Source organism: Scyliorhinus torazame, chromosome X (genome assembly GCF_047496885.1).
Source record: "Scyliorhinus torazame isolate Kashiwa2021f chromosome X, sScyTor2.1, whole genome shotgun sequence".
NCBI lineage: Eukaryota > Metazoa > Chordata > Chondrichthyes > Carcharhiniformes > Scyliorhinidae > Scyliorhinus > Scyliorhinus torazame.
Window position 1 is genome coordinate 861,845 of NC_092738.1, and position 25,581 is coordinate 887,425.

The 25,581-nt window shown below is 62.8% G+C and overlaps 1 protein-coding gene across 1 annotated transcript in view; it reads right to left on the bottom strand.

The window, feature by feature from the left end:
* Positions 1 to 25,581, bottom strand: part of LOC140405315 (rho GTPase-activating protein 9-like) — a 128,701-nt gene that overhangs the window by 64,403 nt on the left and 38,717 nt on the right. The window contains exons 8-11 of the mRNA XM_072493605.1: positions 24,752 to 24,844; positions 17,357 to 17,455; positions 14,558 to 14,693; positions 8,212 to 8,325 (exon numbers count right to left, since the gene is read on the bottom strand). Of these exons, the coding sequence (XP_072349706.1) occupies positions 8,212 to 8,325; positions 14,558 to 14,693; positions 17,357 to 17,455; positions 24,752 to 24,844 (442 nt within the window). The remainder of the gene's footprint in view (positions 1 to 8,211; positions 8,326 to 14,557; positions 14,694 to 17,356; positions 17,456 to 24,751; positions 24,845 to 25,581) is intronic.

A 25,581-nucleotide genomic window follows, 5' to 3' on the forward strand; every position in this document is an offset into this window, starting at 1 on the left:
CGGTGCTCCGAGTGTGGGTCTAACCGAGGGAAACGAAGACCGGGACTGTGCACGGTGCTCCGAGTGTGGGTCTGACCGAGGGATACGGAGACCGGGACTGTGCACGGTGCTCCGAGTGTGGGTCTGACCGAGGGACACGGAGACTGGGACTGTGCACGGTGCTCCGAGTGTGGGTCTAACCGAGTGACACGGAGACCGGGACTGTGCACGGTGCTCCGAGTGTGGGTCTAACCGAGGGATACGGAGACCGGGACTGTGCACGGTGCTCCGAGTGTGGGTCTAACCGAGGGGTACGGAGACCGGGACTGTGCACGGTGCTCCGAGTGTGGGTCTGACCGAGGGACACGGAGACCGGGACTGTGCACGGTGCTCCGAGTGTGGGTCTAACCGAGGGTCACTGAGACCGGGACTGTGCACGGTGCTCCGAGTGTGGGTCTGACTGAGGGACACGGAGACCGGGACTGTGCACGGTGCTCCGAGTGTGGGTCTGACCGAGGGACACGGAGACCGGGACTGTGCACGGTGCTCCGAGTGTGGGTCTGACCGAGGGACACGGAGACCGGGACTGTGCACGGTGCTCCGAGTATGGGTCTGACCGAGTGACATGGAGACCGGGACTGTGCAGGGTGCTCCGAGTGTGGGTCTGACAGAGGGATACGAAGACCGGGACTGTGCACGGCGCTCCGAGTGTGGGTCTGACCGAGGGATACGGAGACCGGGACTGTGCACGGCGCTCCGAGTGTGGGTCTGACCGAGGGATACGGAGACTGGGACTGTGCACGGTGCTCCGAGTGTGGGTCTAACCGAGGGACAGGGAGACCGGGACTGTGCACGGTGCTCCGAGTATGGGTCTAACCGAGGGATACGGAGACCGGGACTGTGCACGGTGCTCCGTGTGTGGGTCTGACCGAGGGATACGGAGACCGGGCCTGTGCACGGTGCTCCGAGTGTGGGTCTGAACGAGGGACATGGAGACCGGGACTGTGCACGGTGCTCCGTGTGTGGGTCTGACCGAGGGATACGGAGACCGGGACTGTACACGGTGCTCCGAGTGTGGGTCTAACCGAGAGATATGGAGACCGGGACTGTGCACTGTGCTCCGAGTATGGGTCTAACCGAGGGATACGGAGACCGGGACTGTGCACGGTGCTCCGTGTGTGGGTCTGACCGAGGGATACGGAGACCGGGCCTGTGCACGGTGCTCCGAGTGTGGGTCTAACTGAGGGACACGGAGACCGGGACTGCGCACGGTGCTCCGAGTGTGGGTCTAACCGAGGGACACGGAGACCGGGACTGTGCACGGTGCTCCGAGTGTGGATCTAACCGAGGGATACGGAGACCGGGACTGTGCACGGTGCTCCGAGTGTGGGTCTAACCGAGGGATACGGAGACCGGGACTGTGCACGGCGCTCCGAGTGTGGGTCTGACCGAGGGATACGGAGACCGGGACTGTGCACGGTGCTCCGAGTGTGGGTCTAACCGAGGGACAGGGAGACCGGGACTGTGCACTGTGCTCCGAGTATGGGTCTAACCGAGGGATACGGAGACCGGGACTGTGCACGGTGCTCCGTGTGTGGGTCTGACCGAGGGATACGGAGACCGGGACTGTGCACGGTGCTCCGAGTGTGGGTCTGACCGAGGGATACGGAGACCGGGACTGTGCACGGTGCTCCGAGTGTGGGTCTGACCGAGGATCACGGAGTCCGGGACTGTGCACGGTGCTCCGAGTGTGGGTCTGACCGAGGGACACGGAGACCGGGACTCTGCACGTCCTCCGAGTGTGGGTCTGACCGAGGGACACGGAGACTGGGACTGTGCACAGTGCTCCGAGTGTGGGTCTGACCGAGGGACACGGAGACCGGGACTGTGCACGGTGCTCCGAGTGTGGGTCTAACCGAGGGACACGAAGACCGGGACTGTGCACGGTGCTCCGAGTGTGGGTCTAACCGAGGGACACGGAGACCGGGACTGTGCACGGTGCTCCGAGTGTGGGTCTGACCGAGGGACACGGAGACCGGGACTGTGCACGGTGCTCCGAGTGTGGGTCTAACCGAGGTATACAGAGACCGGGACTGTACACGGTGCTCCGAGTGTGGGTCTGACCGAGGGACACGGAGACCGGGACTGTGCACGGTGCTCCGAGTGTGGGTCTAACCGAGGGATACGGAGACCGGGACTGTGCACAGTGCTCCGAGTGTGGGTCGAACCGAGGGATACGGAGACGGGGACAGTTCACGGTGCTCCCAGCGTGGGTCTGACCGAGGGATACGGAGACCGGGACTGTGCACGGTGCTCCGAGTGTGGGTCTAACCGAACGACACGGAGACCGGGACTGTGCACGGTGCTCCGAGTGTGGGTCTGACCGAGGGACACGGAGACCGGGACTGTGCATGGTGCTCCGAGTGTGGGTCTGACCGAGGGACACGGAGAGCGGGACTGTGCACGGTGCTCCGAGTGTGGGTCTGACCGAGGGATACGGAGACCGGGACTGTGCACGCTGCTCCGAGTGTGGGTCTAACCGAGGGACACGGAGACCGGGACAGTGCACGGTGACCGAATGTGGGTCTGACAGAGGGACACGGAGAGCGGGACTGTGCACGGTGCTCAGAGTGTGGTTCTAACCGCGGGATACGGAGAGCGGGACTGCGCAGGGTGCTCCGAGTGTGGGTCTGACCGAGGGACACGGAGAGCGGGACTGTGCACGGCGCTCCGAGTGTGGGTCTGACCGAGGGACACGGAGACCGGGACTGTGCACGGTGCTCCGAGTGTGGGTCTAACCGAGGGACACGGAGACCGGGACTGTGCACAGTGCTCCGAGTGTGGGTCTAACCGAGGGAGGCCGGGACTGTGCACGGTGCTCAGAGTGTGGCTCTAACCGCGGGATACGGAGAGCGGGACTGCGCAGGGTGCTCCGAGTGTGGGTCTGACCGAGGGACACCGAGACCGGGCCTGTGCACGGTGCCCCGAGTGTGGGTCTGACCGAGGGACACGGAGACCGGGACCGTGCACGGCGCTCCGAGTGTGGGTCTGACCGAGGGATACGGAGACCGGGACTGTGCACGGCGCTCCGAGTGTGGGTCTGACCAAGGGACTCGGAGACCGGGACTGTGCACGGTGCTCCAAGTGTGGGTCTGACCGAGGGACGCGGAGACCGGGACTGTGCATGGTGCTCCGAGTGTGGGTCTGACCGAGGGACTCGGATACCGGGACTGTGCACGGTGCTCCGAGTGTGGGTCTGACCGAGGGACACGGAGACCGGGACTGTGCACGGTGCTCCGAGTGTGGGTCTGACCGACGGACACGGAGACCGGGACTGTGCACGGTGCTCCGAGTGTGGGTCTGACCGAGGGACACGGAGACCGGGACTGTGCACGGTGCTCCGAGTGTGTGTCTGACCGAGGGACACGGAGACCGGGACTGTGCACGGTGCTCCGAGTGTGGGTTTGACCGAGGGACACGGAGACCGGGATTGTGCACGGTGCTCCGAGTGTGGGGCTGACCGAGGGATACGGAGACCGGGACTGTGCACGGTGCTCCGAGTGTGGGTCTGACCGAGGGACACGGAGACCGGGACTGCGCACTGTGCTCCGAATGTGGGTCTGACCGAGGGACACGGAGACCGGGACTGTGCACGGTGCTCCGAGTGTGGGTCTGACCGAGGGATACCGAGACCGGGACTGTGCACGGTGCTCCGAGTGTGGGGCTGACCGAGGGATACGGAGACCGGGACTGTGCACGGTGATCCGAGTGTGGGTCTGACCGAGGGACACGGAGACCGGGACTGCGCACGGTGCTCCGAATGTGGCTCTGACCGAGGGACTCGGAGACCGGGACTGTGCACGGTGCTCCGAGTGTGGGTCTGTCCGAGGGACACGGAGACCGGGACTGTGCACAGTGCTCCGAGTGTGAGTCTGACCGAGGGACACGGAGACCGGGACTGTGCACGGTGCTCCCAGTGTGGGTCTGACCGAGGGACACGGAGACCGGGACTGTGCACGGTGCTCCGAGTGTGGGTCTGACCGAGGGATACGAAGACCGGAACTGTGCACAGTGCTCAGAGTGTGGGTCTGACCGAGGTATACGGAGACCGGGACTGTACACGGTGCTCCGAGTGTGGGTCTAACCGAGAGATATGGAGACCGGGACTGTGCACGGTGCTCCGAGTGCGGGTCTAACCGAGGTATACAGAGACAGGGACTGTACACCGTGCTCCGAGTGTGGGTCTAACCGAGGGATACGGAGACGGGGACTGTTCACGGTGCTCCCAGTGTGGGTCTGACCGAGGGACACGGAGACTGGAACTGTGCACGGTGCTCCGAGTGTGGGTTTGACCGAGGGACACAGAGATCGGGACTGTGCAGGGTGCTCCAAGTGTGGGTCTGACCGAGGGATACGGAGACCGGGACTGTGCACGGTGCTCCGAGTGTGGGTCTAACCGAGGGATACGGAGACGGGGACTGTTCACGGTGCTCCCAGTGTGGGTCTGACCGAGGGACACGGAGACCGGGACTGTGCACGGTGCTCCGAGTGTGGGTCTGACCGAGGGTCACGGAGACCGGGACTGTGCACGGTGCTCCGAGTGTGGGTCTGACCGAGGGATACCGAGACCGGGACTGTGCACGGTGCTCCGAGTGTGGGTCTGACCGAGGGTCACGGAGACCGGGACTGTGCACGGTGCTCCGAGTGTGGGTCTGACCGAGGGATACGTAGACCGGAACTGTGCACGGTGCTCAGAGTGTGGCTCTGACCGAGGGACACGGAGACCGGGACTGTGCACGGTGCTCCGAGTGTGGGTCTGACCGAGGGACACGGAGACCGGGACTGTGCACGGTGCTCCGAGTGTGGGTCTGACCGACGGACACGGAGACCGGGACTGTGCACGGTGCTCCGAGTGTGGGTCTGACCGAGGGACACGGAGACCGGGACTGTGCACGGTGCTCCGAGTGTGTGTCTGACCGAGGGACACGGAGACCGGGACTGTGGACGGTGCTCCGAGTGTGGGTTTGACCGAGGGACACGGAGACCGGGACTGTGCACGGTGCTCCGACTGTGGGTCTAACCGAGGGGCACGGAGACTGGGACTGGGCACGGTGCTCCGAGTGTGGGGCTGACCGAGGGATACGGAGACCGGGACTGTGCACGGTGCTCCGAGTGTGGGGCTGACCGAGGGATACGGAGACCGGGACTCTGCACGGTGCTCCGAGTGTGGGTCTGACCGAGGGACACGGAGACCGGGACTGCGCACGGTGCTCCGAATGTGGGTCTGACCGAGGGACACGGAGACCGGGACTGTGCACGGTGCTCCGAGTGTGGGTCTGACCGAGGGATACCGAGACCGGGACTGTGCACGGTGCTCCAAGTGTGGGTCTAACCGAGGGACACGGAGACCGGGACTGCGCACGGTGCTCCGAATGTGGCTCTGACCGAGGGACTCGGAGACCGGGACTGTGCACGGTGCTCCGAGTGTGGGTCTGTCCGAGGGACACGGAGACCGGGACTGTGCACAGTGCTCCGAGTGTGAGTCTGACCGAGGGACACGGAGACCGGGACTGTGCACGGTGCTCCCAGTGTGGGTCTGACCGAGGGACACGGAGACCGGGACTGTGCACGGTGCTCCGAGTGTGGGTCTGACCGAGGGACACGGGGACCGGGACTGTGCACGGTGCTCCGAGTGTGGGTCTGACCGAGGGTCACGGAGACCGGGACTGTGCACGGTGCTCCGAGTGTGGGTCTGACCGAGGGATACGAAGACCGGAACTGTGCACGGTGCTCAGACTGTGGGTCTGACCGAGGTATACGGAGACCGGGACTGTACACGGTGCTCCGAGTGTGGGTCTAACCGAGAGATATGGAGACCGGGACTGTGCACGGTGCTCCGAGTGCGGGTCTAACCGAGGTATACAGAGACAGGGACTGTACACCGTGCTCCGAGTGTGGGTCTAACCGAGGGATACGGAGACGGGGACTGTTCACGGTGCTCCCAGTGTGGGTCTGACCGAGGGACACGGAGACTGGAACTGTGCACGGTGCTCCGAGTGTGGGTTTGACCGAGGGACACAGAGATCGGGACTGTGCAGGGTGCTCCAAGTGTGGGTCTGACCGAGGGATACGGAGACCGGGACTGTGCACGGTGCTCCGAGTGTGGGTCTAACCGAGGGACACGGAGACCGGGACTGTGCACCGTGCTCCGAGTATGGGTCTGACCGAGGGATACGGAGACGGGGACTGTTCACGGTGCTCCCAGTGTGGGTCTGACCGAGGGACACGGAGACCGGGACTGTGCACGGCGCTCCGAGTGTGGGTGTGACCGAGGGACACGGGGACCGGGACTGTGCACGGTGCTCCGAGTGTGGGTCTGACCGAGGGTCACGGAGACCGGGACTGTGCACGGTGCTCCGAGTGTGGGTCTGACCGAGGGATACCGAGACCGGGACTGTGCACGGTGCTCCGAGTGTGGGTCTGACCGAGGGTCACGGAGACCGGGACTGTGCACGGTGCTCCGAGTGTGGGTCTGACCGAGGGACACGGAGACTGGAACTGTGCACGGTGCTCCGAGTGTGGGTTTGACCGAGGGACACAGAGATCGGGACTGTGCAGGGTGCTCCAAGTGTGGGTCTGACCGAGGGATACGGAGACCGGGACTGTGCACGGTGCTCCGAGTGTGGGTCTAACCGAGGGATACGGAGACGGGGACTGTTCACGGTGCTCCCAGTGTGGGTCTGACCGAGGGACACGGAGACCGGGACTGTGCACGGCGCTCCGAGTGTGGGTGTGACCGAGGGACACGGGGACCGGGACTGTGCACGGTGCTCCGAGTGTGGGTCTGACCGAGGGTCACGGAGACCGGGACTGTGCACGGTGCTCCGAGTGTGGGTCTGACCGAGGGATACCGAGACCGGGACTGTGCACGGTGCTCCGAGTGTGGGTCTGACCGAGGGTCACGGAGACCGGGACTGTGCACGGTGCTCCGAGTGTGGGTCTGACCGAGGGATACGTAGACCGGAACTGTGCACGGTGCTCAGAGTGTGGGTCTGACCGAGGGACACGGAGACCGGGACTGTGCACGGTGCTCCGAGTGTGGGTCTGACCGACGGACACGGAGACCGGGACTGTGCACGGTGCTCCGAGTGTGGGTCTGACCGAGGGACACGGAGACCGGGACTGTGCACGGTGCTCCGAGTGTGTGTCTGACCGAGGGACACGGAGACCGGGACTGTGGACGGTGCTCCGAGTGTGGGTTTGACCGAGGGACACGGAGACCGGGACTGTGCACGGTGCTCCGACTGTGGGTCTAACCGAGGGGCACGGAGACTGGGACTGGGCACGGTGCTCCGAGTGTGGGTCTGACCGAGGGACGCGGAGACCGGGACTGTGCACGGTGCTCCGAGTGTGTGTCTGACCGAGGGATACCGAGACCGGGACTGTGCACGGTGCTCCGAGTGTGGGTCTGACCGAGGGACACGGAGACCGGGACTGTGCACGGTGCTCCGAGTGTGGGTCTGACCGAGGGATACCGAGACCGGGACTGTGCACGGTGCTCCGAGTGTGGCTCTGACCGAGGGACACGGAGACCGGGACAGTGCACGGTGCTCCGAGTGTGGGTCTGACCGAGGGATACCGAGACCGGGACTGTGCACGGTGCTCCGAGTGTGGCTCTGACCGAGGGACACGGAGACCGGGACAGTGCACGGTGCTCCGAGTGTGGGTCTGACCGAGGGATACCGAGACCGGGACTGTGCACGGTGCTCCGAGTGTGGGTCTGACCGAGGGACACGGAGACCGGGACTGTGCACGGCACTCCGAGTGTGGGTCTGACCGAGGGACACGGAGACCGGGACTGTGCACGGTGCTCCGAGTGTGGGTCTGACCGAGGGACACGGAGACCGGGACTGTGCACGGTGCTCCGAGTGTGGGTCTGTCCGAGGGACACGGAGACCGGGACTGTGCACGGTGCTCCGAGTGTGGGTCTAACCGAGGGATATGGAGACGGGGACTGTTCACGGTGCTCCGAGTGTGGGTCTGACCGAGGGACACGGAGACGGGGACTGTTCACGGTGCTCCGAGTGTGTTGGAAACACCTTCTGTACGTCCACCCTATCGAAACCCCCTACACCACTGTAAAGACCTCCTCTTTCTTTTCCTGGAGCAGGCGAGTTCCTCGCCCCCCCTTCCCTACCCAGGTCCGGGGGAGACGTCACCCTCCCCGCCTACCTTTAATCAATCCCTTCTCCTGCAGGCTCTGTAGCGGGGGCCGTTTGGAGATGAATTTCCGGATCCGGTTCTTCACCCGCTTCCTCTCCGAGTTCTCCGAGTTCATTCGCCGTACTGAGGACAGAAGGGAAACGAGAGGGTGGAAACAGACGGTGGGTGGAGCTCTGCCCTGGCGGGGTCGAGTGTAAGACTCTTGCACTGACCGGTAACTTCCAATTAGAATTGGGGGTGGTTGGGGCGGGGGCTGTGTCGAAAGAACGCTTAATCAGCATTTCTACCTGGATACGAGGCCCGTGCGATTCAAAAGCAAAATGCGGGCGAACGGGTCGCGGCCGGGGCCCGTGAGGAGGCAGGCGGCCCAAACGTTGGGACTGAGATGCCGGGTTTAAGGAGGATTTCAGGCTGAGAGATAGGGAGGTTTGTAGGGGGCTGGAGGAGGTTACAGAGATAGGGAGGGTGTAGGGGGGCTGGAGGATGTTACAGAGATAGGGAGGGTTGTAGGGGGCTGGAGGAGGTGACAGAGATAGGGAGGGGTGTAGGGGGCTGGAGGAGGTTACAGAGATAGGGAGGGGTGTAGGGGGGCTGGAGGAGGTTGCAGAGATAGGGAGGGGTGTAGGGGACTGGAGGAGGTTACAGAGATTGGGAGGGGTGTAGGGACTGGAGGAGGTTACAGAGATAGGGAGGGGTGTAGGGACTGGAGGAGGTTACAGAGATAGGGAGGGTGTAGGGGCTGGAGGAGGTTACAGAGATAGGGAGGGGTGTAGGGGGCTGGAGGAGGTTACAGAGATAGGGAGGAGTGTAGGGGACTGAAGGAGGTTACAGAGATAGGGAGGGGTGTAGGGGCTGGAGGAGGTTACAGAGATAGGGAGGGGTGTAGGGGCTGGAGGAGGTTACAGAGATAGGGAGGGGTGTAGGGGGCTGGAGGAGGTTACAGAGATAGGGAGGGGTGTAGGGGGCTGGAGGAGGTTACAGAGATAGGGAGGGGTGTAGGGGACTGGGGGAGGTTACAGAGATAGGGAGGGGTGTAGGGGGCTGGAGGAGGTTACAGAGATAGGGAGGGTTGTAGGGGGCTGGAGGAGGTTACCGAGATAGGGAGGGGTGTAGGGGACTGGAGGAGGTTACAGAGATAGGGAGGGGTGTAGGGGGCTGGAGGAGGTTACAGAGATAGGGAGTGTTGTAGGGACTGGAGGAGGTTACAGAGATAGGGAGGGGTGTAGGGGGCTGGAGGAGGTTACAGAGATAGGGAGGGGTGTAGGGAGTTGGAGGAGTTTACAGAGATAGGGAGGGGCGTAGGGGGCTGGATGTGGTTACAGAGATAGGGAGGGTGTAAGGGGCTGGAGGAGGTTACAGAGATAGGGAGGGTGGAAGGGGCTGGAGGAGGTTACAGAGATAGGGAGGGGTGTAGGGGGCTGGAGGAGGTTACAGAGATAGGGAGGGGTGTAGGGGGCTGGAGGAGGTTACAGAGATAGGGAGGGGCGTAGGGAGCTGGAGGAGGTTACAGAGATAGGGAGGGGCGTAGGGAGCTGAAGGAGGTTAGAGATAGGGAGGGGTGTAGGGGACTGGAGGATGTTACAGAGATAGGGAGGGTTGTAGGGGGCTGGAGGAGGTGACAGAGATAGGGAGGGGTGTAGGGGGCTGGAGGAGGTTACAGAGATAGGGAGGGGTGTAGGGGGGCTGCAGGAGGTTGCAGAGATAGGGAGGGGTGTAGGGGACTGGAGGAGGTTACAGAGATAGGGAGGGGTGTAGGGACTGGAGGAGGTTACAGAGATAGGGAGGGGTGTAGGGACTGGAGGAGGTTACAGAGATAGGGAGGGTGTAGGGGCTGGAGGAGGTTACAGAGATAGGGAGGGGTGTAGGGGGCTGGAGGAGGTTACAGAGATAGGGAGGAGTGTAGGGGACTGAAGGAGGTTACAGAGATAGGGAGGGGTGTAGGGGCTGGAGGAGGTTACAGAGATAGGGAGGGGTGTAGGGGCTGGAGGAGGTTACAGAGATAGGGAGGGGTGTAGGGGGCTGGAGGAGGTTACAGAGATAGGGAGGGGTGTAGGGGGCTGGAGGAGGTTACAGAGATAGGGAGGGGTGTAGGGGACTGGAGGAGGTTACAGAGATAGGGAGGGGTGTAGGGGGCTGGAGGAGGTTACAGAGATAGGGAGGGTTGTAGGGGGCTGGAGGAGGTTACCGAGATAGGGAGGGGTGTAGGGGACTGGAGGAGGTTACAGAGATAGGGAGGGGTGTAGGGGGCTGGAGGAGGTTACAGAGATAGGGAGTATTGTAGGGACTGGAGGAGGTTACAGAGATAGGGAGGGGTGTAGGGGGCTGGAGGAGGTTACAGAGATAGGGAGGGGTGTAGGGAGTTGGAGGAGTTTACAGAGATAGGGAGGGGCGTAGGGGGCTGGATGTGGTTACAGAGATAGGGAGGGTGTAAGGGGCTGGAGGAGGTTACAGAGATAGGGAGGGTGTAAGGGGCTGGAGGAGGTTACAGAGATAGGGAGGGGTGTAGGGGGCTGGAGGAGGTTACAGAGATAGGGAGGGGTGTAGGGGGCTGGAGGAGGTTACAGAGATAGGGAGGGGCGTAGGGAGCTGGAGGAGGTTACAGAGATAGGGAGGGGCGTAGGGAGCTGAAGGAGGTTAGAGATAGGGAGGCGTGTAGGGGGGCTGGAGGAGGTTACAGAGATAGGGAAGGTTGTAGTGGGCTGGAGGAGGTTACAGAGATAGGGAGGGGCGTAGGGAGCTGGAGGAGGTTACAGAGATAGGGAGGGGTGTAGGGGGCTGGAGGAGGTTACAGAGATAGGGAAGGTTGTAGTGGGCTGGAGGAGGTTACAGAGAGAGGGAGGGGTGTAGGGACTGGAGGAGGTTACAGAGATAGGGAGGGGTGTAGGGGGCTGGAGGAGGTTACAGAGATAGGGAAGGCTGTAGGGGGCTGGAGGAGGTTACAGAGATAGGGCGGGGTGTAGGGGGCTGGAGGAGGTTACAGAGATAGGGAGTGTTGTCAGGGGGCTGGAGGAGCTTACAGAGATAGGGAGGGGTGTAGGGGGCTGGAGGAGGTTACAGAGATAGGGAGGGGTTGTAGGGGGCTGGAGGAGGTTACAGAGATAGGGAGGGGTGTAGGGGGCTGGAGGAGGTTACAGAGATAGGGAGGGGTGTAGGGGCTGGAGGAGGTTACAGAGATAGGGAGAGTTGTAGGGGGTTGGAGGAGGTTACAGAGATAGGGAGGGGTGTAGGGGCTGGAGGAGGTTACAGAGATAGGGAGGGGTGTAGGGGTCTGGAGAAGGTTACAGAGATAGGGAGGGGTGTAGGGGACTGGAGGAGGTTAGAGGGATAGGGATGGGTGTAGGGGGTTGGAGGAGGTTACAGAGATAGGGAGGGTTGTAGGGGACTGGAGGAGGTTACAGAGATAGGGAGGGGTGTAGGGGGCTGGAGGAGGTTACAGAGATAGGGAGGGTTGTAGGGGACTGGACGAGGTTACAGAGATAGGGAGGGGGTAGGGGGCTGGAGGAGGTTACAGAGATAGGGAGGGGTGTCGGGGGCTGGAGGAGGTTACAGAGATAGGGAGGGGGTGTAGGGGACTGGAGGAGGTTGCAGAGAGAGGGAGGGTGTAGGGGGTTGGAGGAGGTTACATAGATAGGGAGGGGTGTAGGGGGTCTGGAGGAGGTTACAGAGATAGGGAGGGGTGTAGGGGGCTGGAGGAGGTTACAGAGATAGGGAGGGGTGTAGGGGGCTGGAGGAGGTTACAGAGATAGGGAGGGGGTGTAGGGGGCTGGAGGAGGTTACAGAGAGAGGGAAGGCTGTAGGGGGTTGGAGGAGGTTACAGAGATAGGGAGGGGTGTAGGGGGGCTGGAGGAGGTTACAGAGATAGGGAGGGGTGTAGGGGGCTGGAGGAGGTTACAGAGATAGGGAGGGGTGTAGGGGACTGGAGGAGGTTACAGAGATAGGGAGGGGTGTAGGGGGCTGGAGGAGGTTACAGAGATAGGGAGGGTTGTAGTGGACGGGAGGAGGTTACAGAGATAGGGAGGGGTGTCGGGGCTGGAGGAGGTTACAGAGATAGGGAGGGGGTGTAGGGGGTTGGAGGAGGTTACAGAGATAGGGAGGGTGTAGGGGACTGGAGGAGGTTACAGAGAGAGGGAGGGTGTAGGGGGCTGGAGGAGGTTACAGAGATAGGGAGGGGTGTAGGGGACTGGAGGAGGTTACCGTGGTAGGGAGGGGTGTAGGGGGCTGGAGGAGGTTACAGAGATAGGGAGGGGTGTAGGGGGCTGGAGGAGGTTACAGCGATAGGGAGAGGTGTAGGGGGCTGGAGGAGGTTACAGAGATAGGGAGGGGTGTAGGGGGGCTGGAGGAGGTTACAGAGATAGGGGGGGTGTAGGGGCTGTAGGAGGTTACAGAGATAGGGAGGGGTGTAGGGGGACTGGAGGAGGTTACAGAGATAGGGAGGGGTGTAGGGGGCTGGAGGATGTTACAGAGATAGGGAGGGGTGTAGGGGGCTGGAGGAGGTTACAGAGGTAGGGAGGGGTGTAGGGGACTGTTGGAGGTTACAGAGATAGGGAGGGGTGTCGGGGGCTGGAGGAGGTTACAGAGATCGGGAGGGTTGTAGGGGGTTGGAGGAGGTTACAGAGATTGGGAGGGGTGTCGGGGGCTGGAGGAGGTTACAGAGATAAGGGAGGGTGTAGGGGGCTGGAGGAGGTCACAGAAATAGGGAGGGGTGTAGGGAGTTGGAGGAGGTTACTGAGATAGGGAGGGGTGTCGGGGACTGGAGGAGGTTACAGAGATAGGGAGGGGTGTAGGGGGCTGGAGTTGGTTACAGAGATAGGGAGGGTTGTAGGGGGCTGGAGGAGGTTACTGAGATAGGGAGGGGTGTCGGGGACTGGAGGAGGTTACAGAGATAGGGAGGGGTGTAGGGGGCTGGAGGAGGTTACAGAGATAGGGAGGAGTGTCGGGGGTCTGGAGGAGGTTACAGAGATAGGGAGGGGGTGTAGGGGGCTGGAGGAGGTTACAGAGAGAGGGAAGGCTGTAGGGGGTTGGAGGAGGTTACAGAGATAGGAGGGGTGTAGGGGGGCTGGAGGAGGTTACAGAGATAGGGAGGGGTGTAGGGGGCTGGAGGCGGTTGCAGAGATAGGGAGGGGTGTAGGGGGGCTGGAGGAGGTTACAGAGATAGGGAGGGGTGTAGGGGGCTGGAGGAGGTTACAGAGATAGGGAGGGGTGTAGGGGGCTGGAGGAGGTTACAGAGATAGGGAGTGTTGTAGGGACTGGAGGAGGTTACAGAGATAGGGAGGGGTGTAGGGGGGCTGGAGGAGGTTACAGAGATAGGGAGCGTTGTAGGGGACTGGAGGAGGTTACAGAGATAGGGAGGGGGTGTAGGGGGCTGGAGGAGGTTACAGAGATAGGGAGGGGTGTAGGGTGCTGGAGGAGGTTACAGAGATAGGGAGCGTTGTAGGGGACTGGAGGAGGTTACAGAGATAGGGAGGGGGTGTAGGGGGCTGGAGGAGGTTACAGAGAGAGGGAGGGTGTAGGGGGTTGGAGGAGGTTACAGAGATAGGGAGGGGTGTAGGGGACTGGAGGAGGTTACAGAGATAGGGAGGGGGTGTAGGGGGGCTGGAGGAGGTTACAGAGAGAGGGAGGGTGTAGGGGGTTGGAGGAGGTTACAGAGATAGGGAGGGGTGTAGGGGACTGGAGTAGGTTACAGAGATAGGGAGGGGTGTAGGGGGCTGGAGGAGGTTACAGAGATAGGGAGGGGTGTAGGGGGTTGGAGGAGGTTACAGAGATAGGGAGGGGTGTAGGGGGTGGAGGAGGTTACAGAGATAGGGAGGGGTGTAGGGGACTGGAGGAGGTTACAGAGATAGGGAGGGTTGTAGGGGATGGAGGAGGTTACAGAGAAAGGGAGGGGTGTAGGGGGTTGGAGGAGGTTACAGAGATAGGGAGGGTTGTAGGGGACTGGAGGAGGTTACAGAGATAGGGAGGGTTGTAGGGGACTGGAGGAGGTTACAGAGATAGGGAAGGGTGTAGGGGGCTGGAGGAGGTTATAGAGATAGGGAGGGTTGTAGGGGACTGGAGGAGGTTACAGAGATAGGGATGGGTGTAGGGGGTTGGAGGAGGTTACAGAGATAGGGAGGGTTGTAGGGGACTGGAGGAGGTTACAGAGATAGGGAGGGGTGTAGGGGACTGGAGGAGGTTACAGAGATAGGGAGGGTTGTAGGGGGCTGGAGGAGGTTACAGAGATAGGGAGGGTTGTAGGGGATGGAGGAGGTTACAGAGAAAGGGAAGGCTGTAGGGGGTTGGAGGAGGTTACAACGCATATCACTGCTTGAAGAAAAAGTTGAACGATCCCGCCATTGCCCCGCTCCCGAAGCTGACTCACGCGAGATACGTCTGCTCCCCTTGTGCTTGTCCTTGGCTGGCGTCTCGTCCTCCTCCCCACTGCATTCGAGGAGCTCGGCGCTCGCGCTCCGGCGCAGAGAGTACGCCAGTGGGTAGTCCAGGGGGTTCTCCCGTTCCTGCGCGAGGCAGGAGAGGTGCCGGGGTTTGAAAGACAAAGAAGGTGAGGTCGGCTGGAAACGGTTGCGATTGGAGAAAGAAAAAAACAGGCCCTTCCACCACCTCCCCCGGCAACGCGTTCCAGGCACTCACCACCCCCTGCGTAAAAAACCTGCCTCGCACATCTCCTCGAAACCTTGCCCCACGGACCTTAAACCTATGGCCCCCCCCCCCCGCTGGTGACTGACCCCTCCACCCTGGGAAACAGTGCCTGCCCATCCAATCTATCTATAGGGAGGAAAATGTAACTGGTCTGATGAGTAAGTTCGCGGACGGCACAAAGGTTGGTGGAATTGCGGATAGCGATGAGGACTGTCGGAGGATACAGCAGGATTTAGATCGTCTGGAGACTTGGGCGGAGAGACGGCAGGTGGAGTTTAATCCGGACAAATGTGAGGTAATGCATTTTGGAAGGTCTAATGCAGGTCGGGAATATACAGCGAATGGTCGAACCCTCAAGAGTATTGACAGCCAGAGAGATCTAGGAGTACAGGTCCACAGGTCACTGAAAGGGGCGACACAGGTGGAGAAGGTAGTCAAGAAGGCACACGGCATGCTTGCCTTCATTGGCCGGGGCATTGAGTATAAGAATTGGCAAGCCGTGTTGCAGCTGTAGAGAACCTTAGTTAGGCCACACTTGGAGTATAGTGTTCAATTCTGGTCGCCGCACTACCAGAAGGATGTGGAGGCTTTAGAGAGGGTGCAGAAGAGATTTACCAGGATGTTGCCTGGTATGGAGGGCATTAGCTATGAGGAGCGGTTGAATAAACTCGGTTTGTTCTCACTGGAACGACGGAGGTTGAGGGGAGACCTGATAGAGGTATACAAAATTATGAGGGGCATAGACAGAGTGGATAGTCAGAGGCTTTTCCCCAGGGTAGAGGGGTCAATTACTAGGGGGCATAGGTTTAAGGTGCGAGGGGCAAGGTTTAGAGGAGATGTACGAGGCAAGTTTTTTACGCAGAGGGTAGTGGGTGCTTGGAACTCGCTACCGGAGGAGGTGGTGGAAGCAGGGACGATAGGGACATTTAAGGGGCATCTTGACAAATATATGAATAGGATGGGAATAGAGGGATATGGAGCCAGGAAGTGTAGAAGATTGTAGTTTAGTCGGGCAGCATGGTCGGCACGGGCTGGGAGGGCCGAAGGGCCTGTTCCTGTGCTGTACATTTCTTTGTTCTTTGTTCTCACGCCCCTCATAATCTTGTAGACCCCCGTCAGGTCGCCCCTCAACCTCCGTCGTTCTCACGAAAGCAGTCCCGAGTCTATTCAGCCCCTCCGCGTAGGCTCACGCCCTGCAGACCCGGCAGCATCCTGGTAAGCCTCCTCTGCGCCCTCTCCAAAGGCCCCGCGTCCTGCTGGTAGTGCGGTGGACCCAGAATTGGGCGCAACGTTCCAAGTGCGGCCTGGCCGGAGTTCCGTACAACCGCCGCGTGACTCGTCGGTCTTTATACTCGGAGCCCCGTCCGACGAAGGCGTTCATTGCGTCTGCTTTCTTGACGACCTTGTCCACTTGTGTCGCCACCTTCAAAGATCTGTGGACCTGCACTCCCGGATCTCTCCGACTTTCCATATTCCTCAGAGTGTTGCCATTTCCGGCATTTTTCTCCTCTCTGTTACATCTTCCAAAATGCATGACCTCACATTTGTCCGGATTAAACTGCATTTGCCATTTCTCTGCCCAAGTCTCCAACCTATCTAAATCCTGCTGTATCCTCCGACAGTCCTCATCGCTATCCGCAGTTCCACCAACCTTTGTGTCGTCCGCAAACTTACTAATCAGACCAGTTACATTTTCCTCCAAATCATTTATATGCACCACAAACCCAGCACCGACCCTTGTGGATCACCAGTAGTCACAACGGGAACTGAACCGTGCTGCTGGCCTGCCTTGGTCTGCTTTCAAAGCCAGCGATTTAGCCCTGTGCTAAACCAGCCCCTACTGGTGCAGCCGGCAGTTAGGGAGGAGAATGCGACATCAGCGTTCACGTCGAGAGGGCCGGAATACAAGACCAGGGACGTACTCCTGAGGCTCCGCTCAGGCCCCGTTCGGAGCGTGGCGAGCGGTTTCGGGGGCCCCCCGTGTCTAAGGAAGGACGGGCTGGGGCCTGGGAAAGGGGTCCAGAGGGAGGTCCGCGAGGACGATCCCCGGAACGAAGAGGTCGCCGTACGAGGAAGCGGTCGAGGACTCTGGGTCCGCGCTCGTTGGGAGTTTAGAAGGACGAGGGCGGGGGGCGGGGGGATCTTATTGAAACTTACAGGAGGCCCGGGATAGAGCGGACGTGGACGTTTCCACTTGGGGGGGAAACGAGAAGCAGAGGACACCATCTCGGACTGAAGGCTTCAAAACAGAGACGGGGAGGAATTTCTCCAGCCAGAGGGGGGGGGGAATCTGTGGAACTCTTTGCCGCAGAAGGCTGCGGAGGCCAAATCACTGAGTGTCTTTAAGACAGAGATCGATAGGTTCCTGATCAATAAGGGGATCGGGGGTTATGGGGGGAAGGCAGGAGAATGGGGATGAGAAAATATCAGCCGCGGCGGAGCCGACTCGATGGGCCGAGTGGCTTAATTCTGTTCCTATGTCTTATGGTGTTATGGAGACGCTGATCTTATAAATCCTCACCAGAGTTTCAATGACGTTCTTAATGGTTTCGTACCAATCGTTAATGTAGTCTTCATTCTCAGCCTGCAGCAAGAACTCGTTCCCCGTGATTGTCCGAATCTGCAGGACAACAGATATTCAGGGCCTGTCCCTCAGCACTGACCCTCCCACAGTGCGGGGCTCCCTCAGCACTGACCCTCCCACAGTGCGGAGCTCCCTCCGCACTGACCCTCCCACAGTGCGGCGCTCCCTCAGCACTGACCCTCCCACAGTGCGGCGCTCCCTCAGCACTGACCCTCCCACAATGCGGCGCTCCCTCAGCACTGACCCTCCCACAATGCGGCGCTCCCTCAGCACTGACCCTCCCACAGTGCGGTGCCCCCTCAGCACTGACCCTCCCAGAGTGCGGAGCTCCCTCAGAACTGACCCTCCCACAGTGCGGCGCTCCCTCCGCACTGACCCTCCCACAGTGCGGCGCTCCCTCAGCACTGACCCTCCCACAGTGCGGGGCTCCCTCAGCACTGACCCTCCCACAGTGCGGAGCTCCCTCCGCACTGACCCTCCCACAGTGCGGCGCTCCCTCAGCACTGACCCTCCCACAGTGCGGCGCTCCCTCAGCACTGACCCTCCCACAATGCGGCGCTCCCTCAGCACTGACCCTCCCACAATGCGGCGCTCCCTCAGCACTGACCCTCCCACAGTGCGGTGCCCCCTCAGCACTGACCCTCCCAGAGTGCGGAGCTCCCTCAGAACTGACCCTCCCACAGTGCGGCGCTCCCTCAGCACTGACCCTCCCACAGTGCGGCGCTCCCTCAGCACTGACCCTCCCACAGTGCGGCGCTCCCTCAGCACTGACCCTCCCACAGTGCGGCGCTCCCTCAGCACTGACCCTCCCACAGTGCGGTGCCCCCTCAGCACTGACCCTCCCAGAGTGCGGAGCTCCCTCAGAACTGACCCTCCCACAGTGCGGCGCTCCCTCAGCACTGACCCTCCCACAGTGCGGAGCTCCCTCAGCACCGACCCTCCCACAGTGCGGCGCTCCCTCAGCACTGACCCTTACACAGTGCGGAACTCCCTCAGCACCGACCCTCCCACAGTGCGGAGCTCCCTCAGCACCGACCCTCCCACAGTGCGGAGATCCCTCAGCACCGACCCTCCCACAGTGCGGAGCTCCCTCAGCACTGACCCTCCCACAGTGCGGCGCATCCTCAGCACCGACCCTCCCACAGTGCGGAGCTCCCTCAGCACCGACCCTCCCACAGTGCGGAGCTCCCTCAGCACTGACCCTCCCACAGTGCGGAGCTCCCTCAGCACCGACCCTCCCACAGTGCGGAGCTCCCTCAGCACCGACCCTCCCACAGTGCGGAGCTCCCTCAGCACTGACCCACCCACAGTGCGGCGCTCCCTCAGCACTGACCCTCCCACAGTGCGGAGCTCCCTCAGCACTGACCCTCCCACAGTGCGGATCTCCCTCAGCACTGACCCTCCCACAGTGCGGCGCTCCCTCAGCACTGACCCTCCCACAGTGCGGAGCTCCCTCAGCACTGACCCTCCCACAGTGCGGCGCTCCCTCAGCACTGACCGTCCCACAGTGCGGAGCTCCCTCAGCACTGACCCTCCCACAGTGCGGCGCTCCCTCAGCACTGACCCTCCCACAGTGCGGAGCTCCCTCAGCACCGACCCTCACACAGTGCGGAGCTCCCTCAGCACTGACCCTCCCACAGTGCGGCGCTCCCAAAGCACTGACCCTCCCACAGTGCGGCGCTCCCTCAGCACTGACCCTCCCACAGTGCGGCGCTCCCTCAGCACCGACCCTCCCACAGTGCGGCGCTCCCTCAGCACTGACCCTCCCACAGTGCGGCGCTCCCTCAGCACTGACCCTCCCACAGTGCGGCGCTCCCTCAGCACTGACCCTCCCACAGTGCGGAGCTCCCTCAGCACTGACCCTCCCACAGTGCGGCGCTCCCTCAGCACTGACCCTCCCACAGTGCGGAGCTCCCTCAGCACTGACCCTCCCACAGTGCGGAGCTCCCTCAGCACTGACCCTCCCACAGTGCGGCGCTCCCTCAGCACTGACCCTCCCACATTGCGGAGCTCCCTCAGCACTGACCCTCCCACAGTGGGGCGCTCCCTCAGCACCGACCCTCCCACAGTGCGGCGCTCCCTCAGCACTGACCCTCCCACAGTGCGGGGCTCCCTCAGCACTGACCCTCCCACAGTGCGGAGCTCCCTCCGCACTGACCCTCCCACAGTGCGGCGCTCCCTCAGCACTGACCCTCCCACAATGCGGCGCTCCCTCAGCACTGACCCTCCCACATTGCGGAGCTCCCTCAGCACTGACCCTCCCACAGTGGGGCGCTCCCTCAGCACCGACCCTCCCACAGTGCGGCGCTCCCTCAGCACTGACCGTCCCACAGTGCGGAGCTCCCTCAGCACTGACCCTCCCACAGTGCGGTGCTCCCTCAGCACCGACCCTCCCACAGTGCGGAGCTCCCTCAGCACCGACCCTCCCACAGTGCGGCGCTCCCTCAGCACTGACCCTCCCACAGTGCGGAGCTCCCTCAGCACTGACCCTCCCACAGTGCGGCACTCCCTCAGCACTGACCCTCCCACAGTGCGGAGCTCCCTCAGCACTGACCCTCCCACAGTGCGGCGCTCCCTCAGCACTGACCCTCCCACATTGCGGAGCTCCCTCAGCACGGACCCTCCCACAGTGGGGCGCTCCCTCAGCACTGACCCTCCCACAGTGGGGCGCTCCCTCAGCACCGATCCTCCCACAGTGCGGCGCTCCCTCAGCACTGACCCTCCCACAGTGCGGCGCTCCCTCAGCACTGACCCTCCCACAGTGCGCCGCTCCCTCAGCACTGACCCTCCCACAGTGCGGCGCTCCCTCAGCACCGACCCTCCCATAGTGCGGAGCTCCCTCAGCACTGACCCTCCCACAGTGCGGAGCTCCCTCAGCACTGACCCTCCCACAGTGCGGCGCTCCCTCAGCACTGACCCTCCCACAGTGCGGAGCTCCATCAGCACTGACCCTCCCACAGTGCAGCGCTCCCTCAGCACTGACCCTCCCACAGTGCGGAGCTCTCTCAGCACTGACCCTCCCACAGTGCGGCGCTCCCTCAGCACCGACCCTCCCACAGTGCGGAGCTCCCTCAGCACTGACCCTCCCACAGTGCGACGCTCCCTCAGCACTGACCCTCCCACAGTGCGGAGCTCCCTCAGCACTGACCCTCCCACAGTGCGGAGCTCCCTCAGCACTGACCCTCCCACAGTGCGGCGCTCCCTCAGCACTGACCCTCCCACAGTGCGACGCTCCCTCAGCACTGACCCTCCCACAGTGCGGAGCTCCCTCAGCACTGACCCTCCCACAGTGCGGAGCTCCCTCAGCACTGACCCTCCCACAGTGCGGAGCTCCCTCAGCACTGACCCTCCCACAGTGCGGCACTCCCTCAGCACTGACCCTCCCACAGTGCAGAGCTCCCTCAGCACTGACCCTCCCACAGCGCGGCACTCCCTCAGCACTGACCCTCCCACAGTGCGGCGCTCCCTCAGCACTGACCCTCACACAGTGCGGCGCTCCCTCAGCACTGACCGTCCCACAGTGCGGAGCTCCCTCAGCACTGACCCTCCCACAGTGCGGCGCTCCCAAAGCACTGACCCTCCCACAGTGCGGCGCTCCCTCAGCACTGACCCTCCCACAGTGCGGCGCTCCCTCAGCACCGACCCTCCCACAGTGCGGCGCTCCCTCAGCACTGACCCTCCCACAGTGCGGCGCTCCCTCAGCACTGACCCTCCCACAGTGCGGCGCTCCCTCAGCACTGACCCTCCCACAGTGCGGAGCTCCCTCAGCACTGACCCTCCCACAGTGCGGCGCTCCCTCAGCACTGACCCTCCCACAGTGCGGAGCTCCCTCAGCACTGACCCTCCCACAGTGCGGAGCTCCCTCAGCACTGACCCTCCCACAGTGCGGCGCTCCCTCAGCACTGACCCTCCCACATTGCGGAGCTCCCTCAGCACTGACCCTCCCACAGTGGGGCGCTCCCTCAGCACCGACCCTCCCACAGTGCGGCGCTCCCTCAGCACTGACCCTCCCACAGTGCGGGGCTCCCTCAGCACTGACCCTCCCACAGTGCGGAGCTCCCTCCGCACTGACCCTCCCACAGTGCGGCGCTCCCTCAGCACTGACCCTCCCACAATGCGGCGCTCCCTCAGCACTGACCCTCCCACATTGCGGAGCTCCCTCAGCACTGACCCTCCCACAGTGGGGCGCTCCCTCAGCACCGACCCTCCCACAGTGCGGCGCTCCCTCAGCACTGACCGTCCCACAGTGCGGAGCTCCCTCAGCACTGACCCTCCCACAGTGCGGTGCTCCCTCAGCACCGACCCTCCCACAGTGCGGAGCTCCCTCAGCACCGACCCTCCCACAGTGCGGCGCTCCCTCAGCACTGACCCTCCCACAGTGCGGAGCTCCCTCAGCACTGACCCTCCCACAGTGCGGCACTCCCTCAGCACTGACCCTCCCACAGTGCGGAGCTCCCTCAGCACTGACCCTCCCACAGTGCGGCGCTCCCTCAGCACTGACCCTCCCACATTGCGGAGCTCCCTCAGCACGGACCCTCCCACAGTGGGGCGCTCCCTCAGCACTGACCCTCCCACAGTGGGGCGCTCCCTCAGCACCGATCCTCCCACAGTGCGGCGCTCCCTCAGCACTGACCCTCCCACAGTGCGGCGCTCCCTCAGCACTGACCCTCCCACAGTGCGCCGCTCCCTCAGCACTGACCCTCCCACAGTGCGGCGCTCCCTCAGCACCGACCCTCCCATAGTGCGGAGCTCCCTCAGCACTGACCCTCCCACAGTGCGGAGCTCCCTCAGCACTGACCCTCCCACAGTGCGGCGCTCCCTCAGCACTGACCCTCCCACAGTGCGGAGCTCCATCAGCACTGACCCTCCCACAGTGCAGCGCTCCCTCAGCACTGACCCTCCCACAGTGCGGAGCTCTCTCAGCACTGACCCTCCCACAGTGCGGCGCTCCCTCAGCACCGACCCTCCCACAGTGCGGAGCTCCCTCAGCACTGACCCTCCCACAGTGCGACGCTCCCTCAGCACTGACCCTCCCACAGTGCGGAGCTCCCTCAGCACTGACCCTCCCACAGTGCGGAGCTCCCTCAGCACTGACCCTCCCACAGTGCGGCGCTCCCTCAGCACTGACCCTCCCACAGTGCGACGCTCCCTCAGCACTGACCCTCCCACAGTGCGGAGCTCCCTCAGCACTGACCCTCCCACAGTGCGGAGCTCCCTCAGCACTGACCCTCCCACAGTGCGGAGCTCCCTCAGCACTGACCCTCCCACAGTGCGGCACTCCCTCAGCACTGACCCTCCCACAGTGCAGAGCTCCCTCAGCACTGACCCTCCCACAGCGCGGCACTCCCTCAGCACTGACCCTCCCACAGTGCGGCGCTCCCTCAGCACTGACCCTCACACAGTGCGGCGCTCCCTCAGCACTGACCCTCCCACAGTGCGGCGCTCCCTCAGCACTGACCCTCCCACAGTGCGGCGCTCCCTCAGCACCGACCCTCCCACAGTGCGGCGCTCCCTCAGCACTGACCCTCCCACAGTGCGGAGCTCCCTCAGCACTGACCCTCCCACAGTGCGGCGCTCCCTCAGCACTGACCCTCCCACATTGCGGAGCTCCCTCAGCACTGACCCTCCCACAGTGGGGCGCTCCCTCAGCACCGACCCTCCCACAGTGCGGCGCTCCCTCAGCACTGACCCTCCCACAGTGCGGGGCTCCCTCAGCACTGACCCTCCCACAGTGCGGAGCTCCCTCCGCACTGACCCTCCCACAGTGCGGCGCTCCCTCAGCACTGACCCTCCCACAATGCGGCGCTCCCTCAGCACTGACCCTCCCACATTGCGGAGCTCCCTCAGCACTGACCCTCCCACAGTGGGGCGCTCCCTCAGCACCGACCCTCCCACAGTGCGGCGCTCCCTCAGCACTGACCGTCCCACAGTGCGGAGCTCCCTCAGCACTGACCCTCCCACAGTGCGGTGCTCCCTCAGCACCGACCCTCCCACAGTGCGGAGCTCCCTCAGCACCGACCCTCCCACAGTGCGGCGCTCCCTCAGCACTGACCCTCCCACAGTGCGGAGCTCCCTCAGCACTGACCCTCCCACAGTGCGGCACTCCCTCAGCACTGACCCTCCCACAGTGCGGAGCTCCCTCAGCACTGACCCTCCCACAGTGCGGCGCTCCCTCAGCACTGACCCTCCCACATTGCGGAGCTCCCTCAGCACTGACCCTCCCACAGTGGGGCGCTCCCTCAGCACCGATCCTCCCACAGTGCGGCGCTCCCTCAGCACTGACCCTCCCACAGTGCGGCGCTCCCTCAGCACTGACCCTCCCACAGTGCGCCGCTCCCTCAGCACTGACCCTCCCACAGTGCGGCGCTCCCTCAGCACCGACCCTCCCATAGTGCGGAGCTCCCTCAGCACTGACCCTCCCACAGTGCGGAGCTCCCTCAGCACTGACCCTCCCACAGTGCGGCGCTCCCTCAGCACTGACCCTCCCACAGTGCGGAGCTCCATCAGCACTGACCCTCCCACAGTGCAGCGCTCCCTCAGCACTGACCCTCCCACAGTGCGGAGCTCTCTCAGCACTGACCCTCCCACAGTGCGGCGCTCCCTCAGCACCGACCCTCCCACAGTGCGGAGCTCCCTCAGCACTGACCCTCCCACAGTGCGACGCTCCCTCAGCACTGACCCTCCCACAGTGCGGAGCTCCCTCAGCACTGACCCTCCCACAGTGCGGAGCTCCCTCAGCACTGACCCTCCCACAGTGCGGCGCTCCCTCAGCACTGACCCTCCCACAGTGCGACGCTCCCTCAGCACTGACCCTCCCACAGTGCGGAGCTCCCTCAGCACTGACCCTCCCACAGTGCGGAGCTCCCTCAGCACTGACCCTCCCACAGTGCGGAGCTCCCTCAGCACTGACCCTCCCACAGTGCGGCACTCCCTCAGCACTGACCCTCCCACAGTGCAGAGCTCCCTCAGCACTGACCCTCCCACAGCGCGGCACTCCCTCAGCACTGACCCTCCCACAGTGCGGCGCTCCCTCAGCACTGACCCTCACACAGTGCGGCGCTCCCTCAGCACTGACCCTCCCACAGTGCGGCGCTCCCTCAGCACTGACCCTCCCACAGTGCGGCGCTCCCTCAGCACCGACCCTCCCACAGTGCGGAGCTCCCTCAGCACCGACCCTCCCACAGTGCGGCGCTCCCTCAGCACTGACCCTCCCACAGTGCGGAGCTCCCTCAGCACTGACCCTCCCACAGTGCGGAGCTCATTTCTCCCTCGTGGGAGAGAGTCCCCGTGTCTGTGGGGATGGGGGGGGGGGCGGGCTGCGCACATCCTTACCCGGAAGACGTTCTTCTTGCTCGACATCTCCTTGGTCCACTCGACCAGCGCACCCCGTAGGTCCATACTGCTCTCTGGCCGGTTGACGGACCTCTGTGGAGGCAAACGAGGGGGACGCATTTGAGAGGGGGAGTGGGTGCGGGGAGGAGGAGGGAGGGGAGGGGGGGTTAGAAGTGAAAGTGAAGCCGAGAGGCCTCCCACCCTCCGAGGCAACACAGGTGGAGAAGGTAGTCAAGAAGGCCGACGGCATGCTTGCCTTCATTGGCCGGGGCATTGAGTATAAGAATTGGCAAGTCACGTTGCAGCTGTAGAGAACCTTAGTTAGGCCACACTCGGAGTACAGTGTTCAATTCTGGTCGCCACACTACCAGAAGGATGTGGAGGCTTTAGAGAGGGTGCAGAAGAGATTTACCAGAATGTTGCCTGGTGTGGAGGGCATTAGCTATGAGGAGCGGTTGAATAAACTCGGTTTGTTCTCACTGGAACGAAGGAGGTTGAGGGGCGACCTGATAGAGGTATACAAAATTATGAGGGGCATAGACAGAGTGGATAGTCAGAGGCTTTTCTCCGGGGGAGAGGGGTCAATTACTAGGGGGCATAGGTTTAAGGTGAGAGGGGCAAGGTTTAGAGTAGATGTACGAGGCAAGTTTTTTACGCAGAGGGTAGTGGGTGCCTGGAACTCGCTACCGGAGGAGGTGGTGGAAGCAGGGACGATAGTGACATTTAAGGGGCACCTTGACAAATACATGAATAGGATGGGAATAGAGGGATACGGACCCAGGAAGTGTAGAAGATTGTAGTTTAGTCGGGCAGCAGGGTCGGCACGGGCT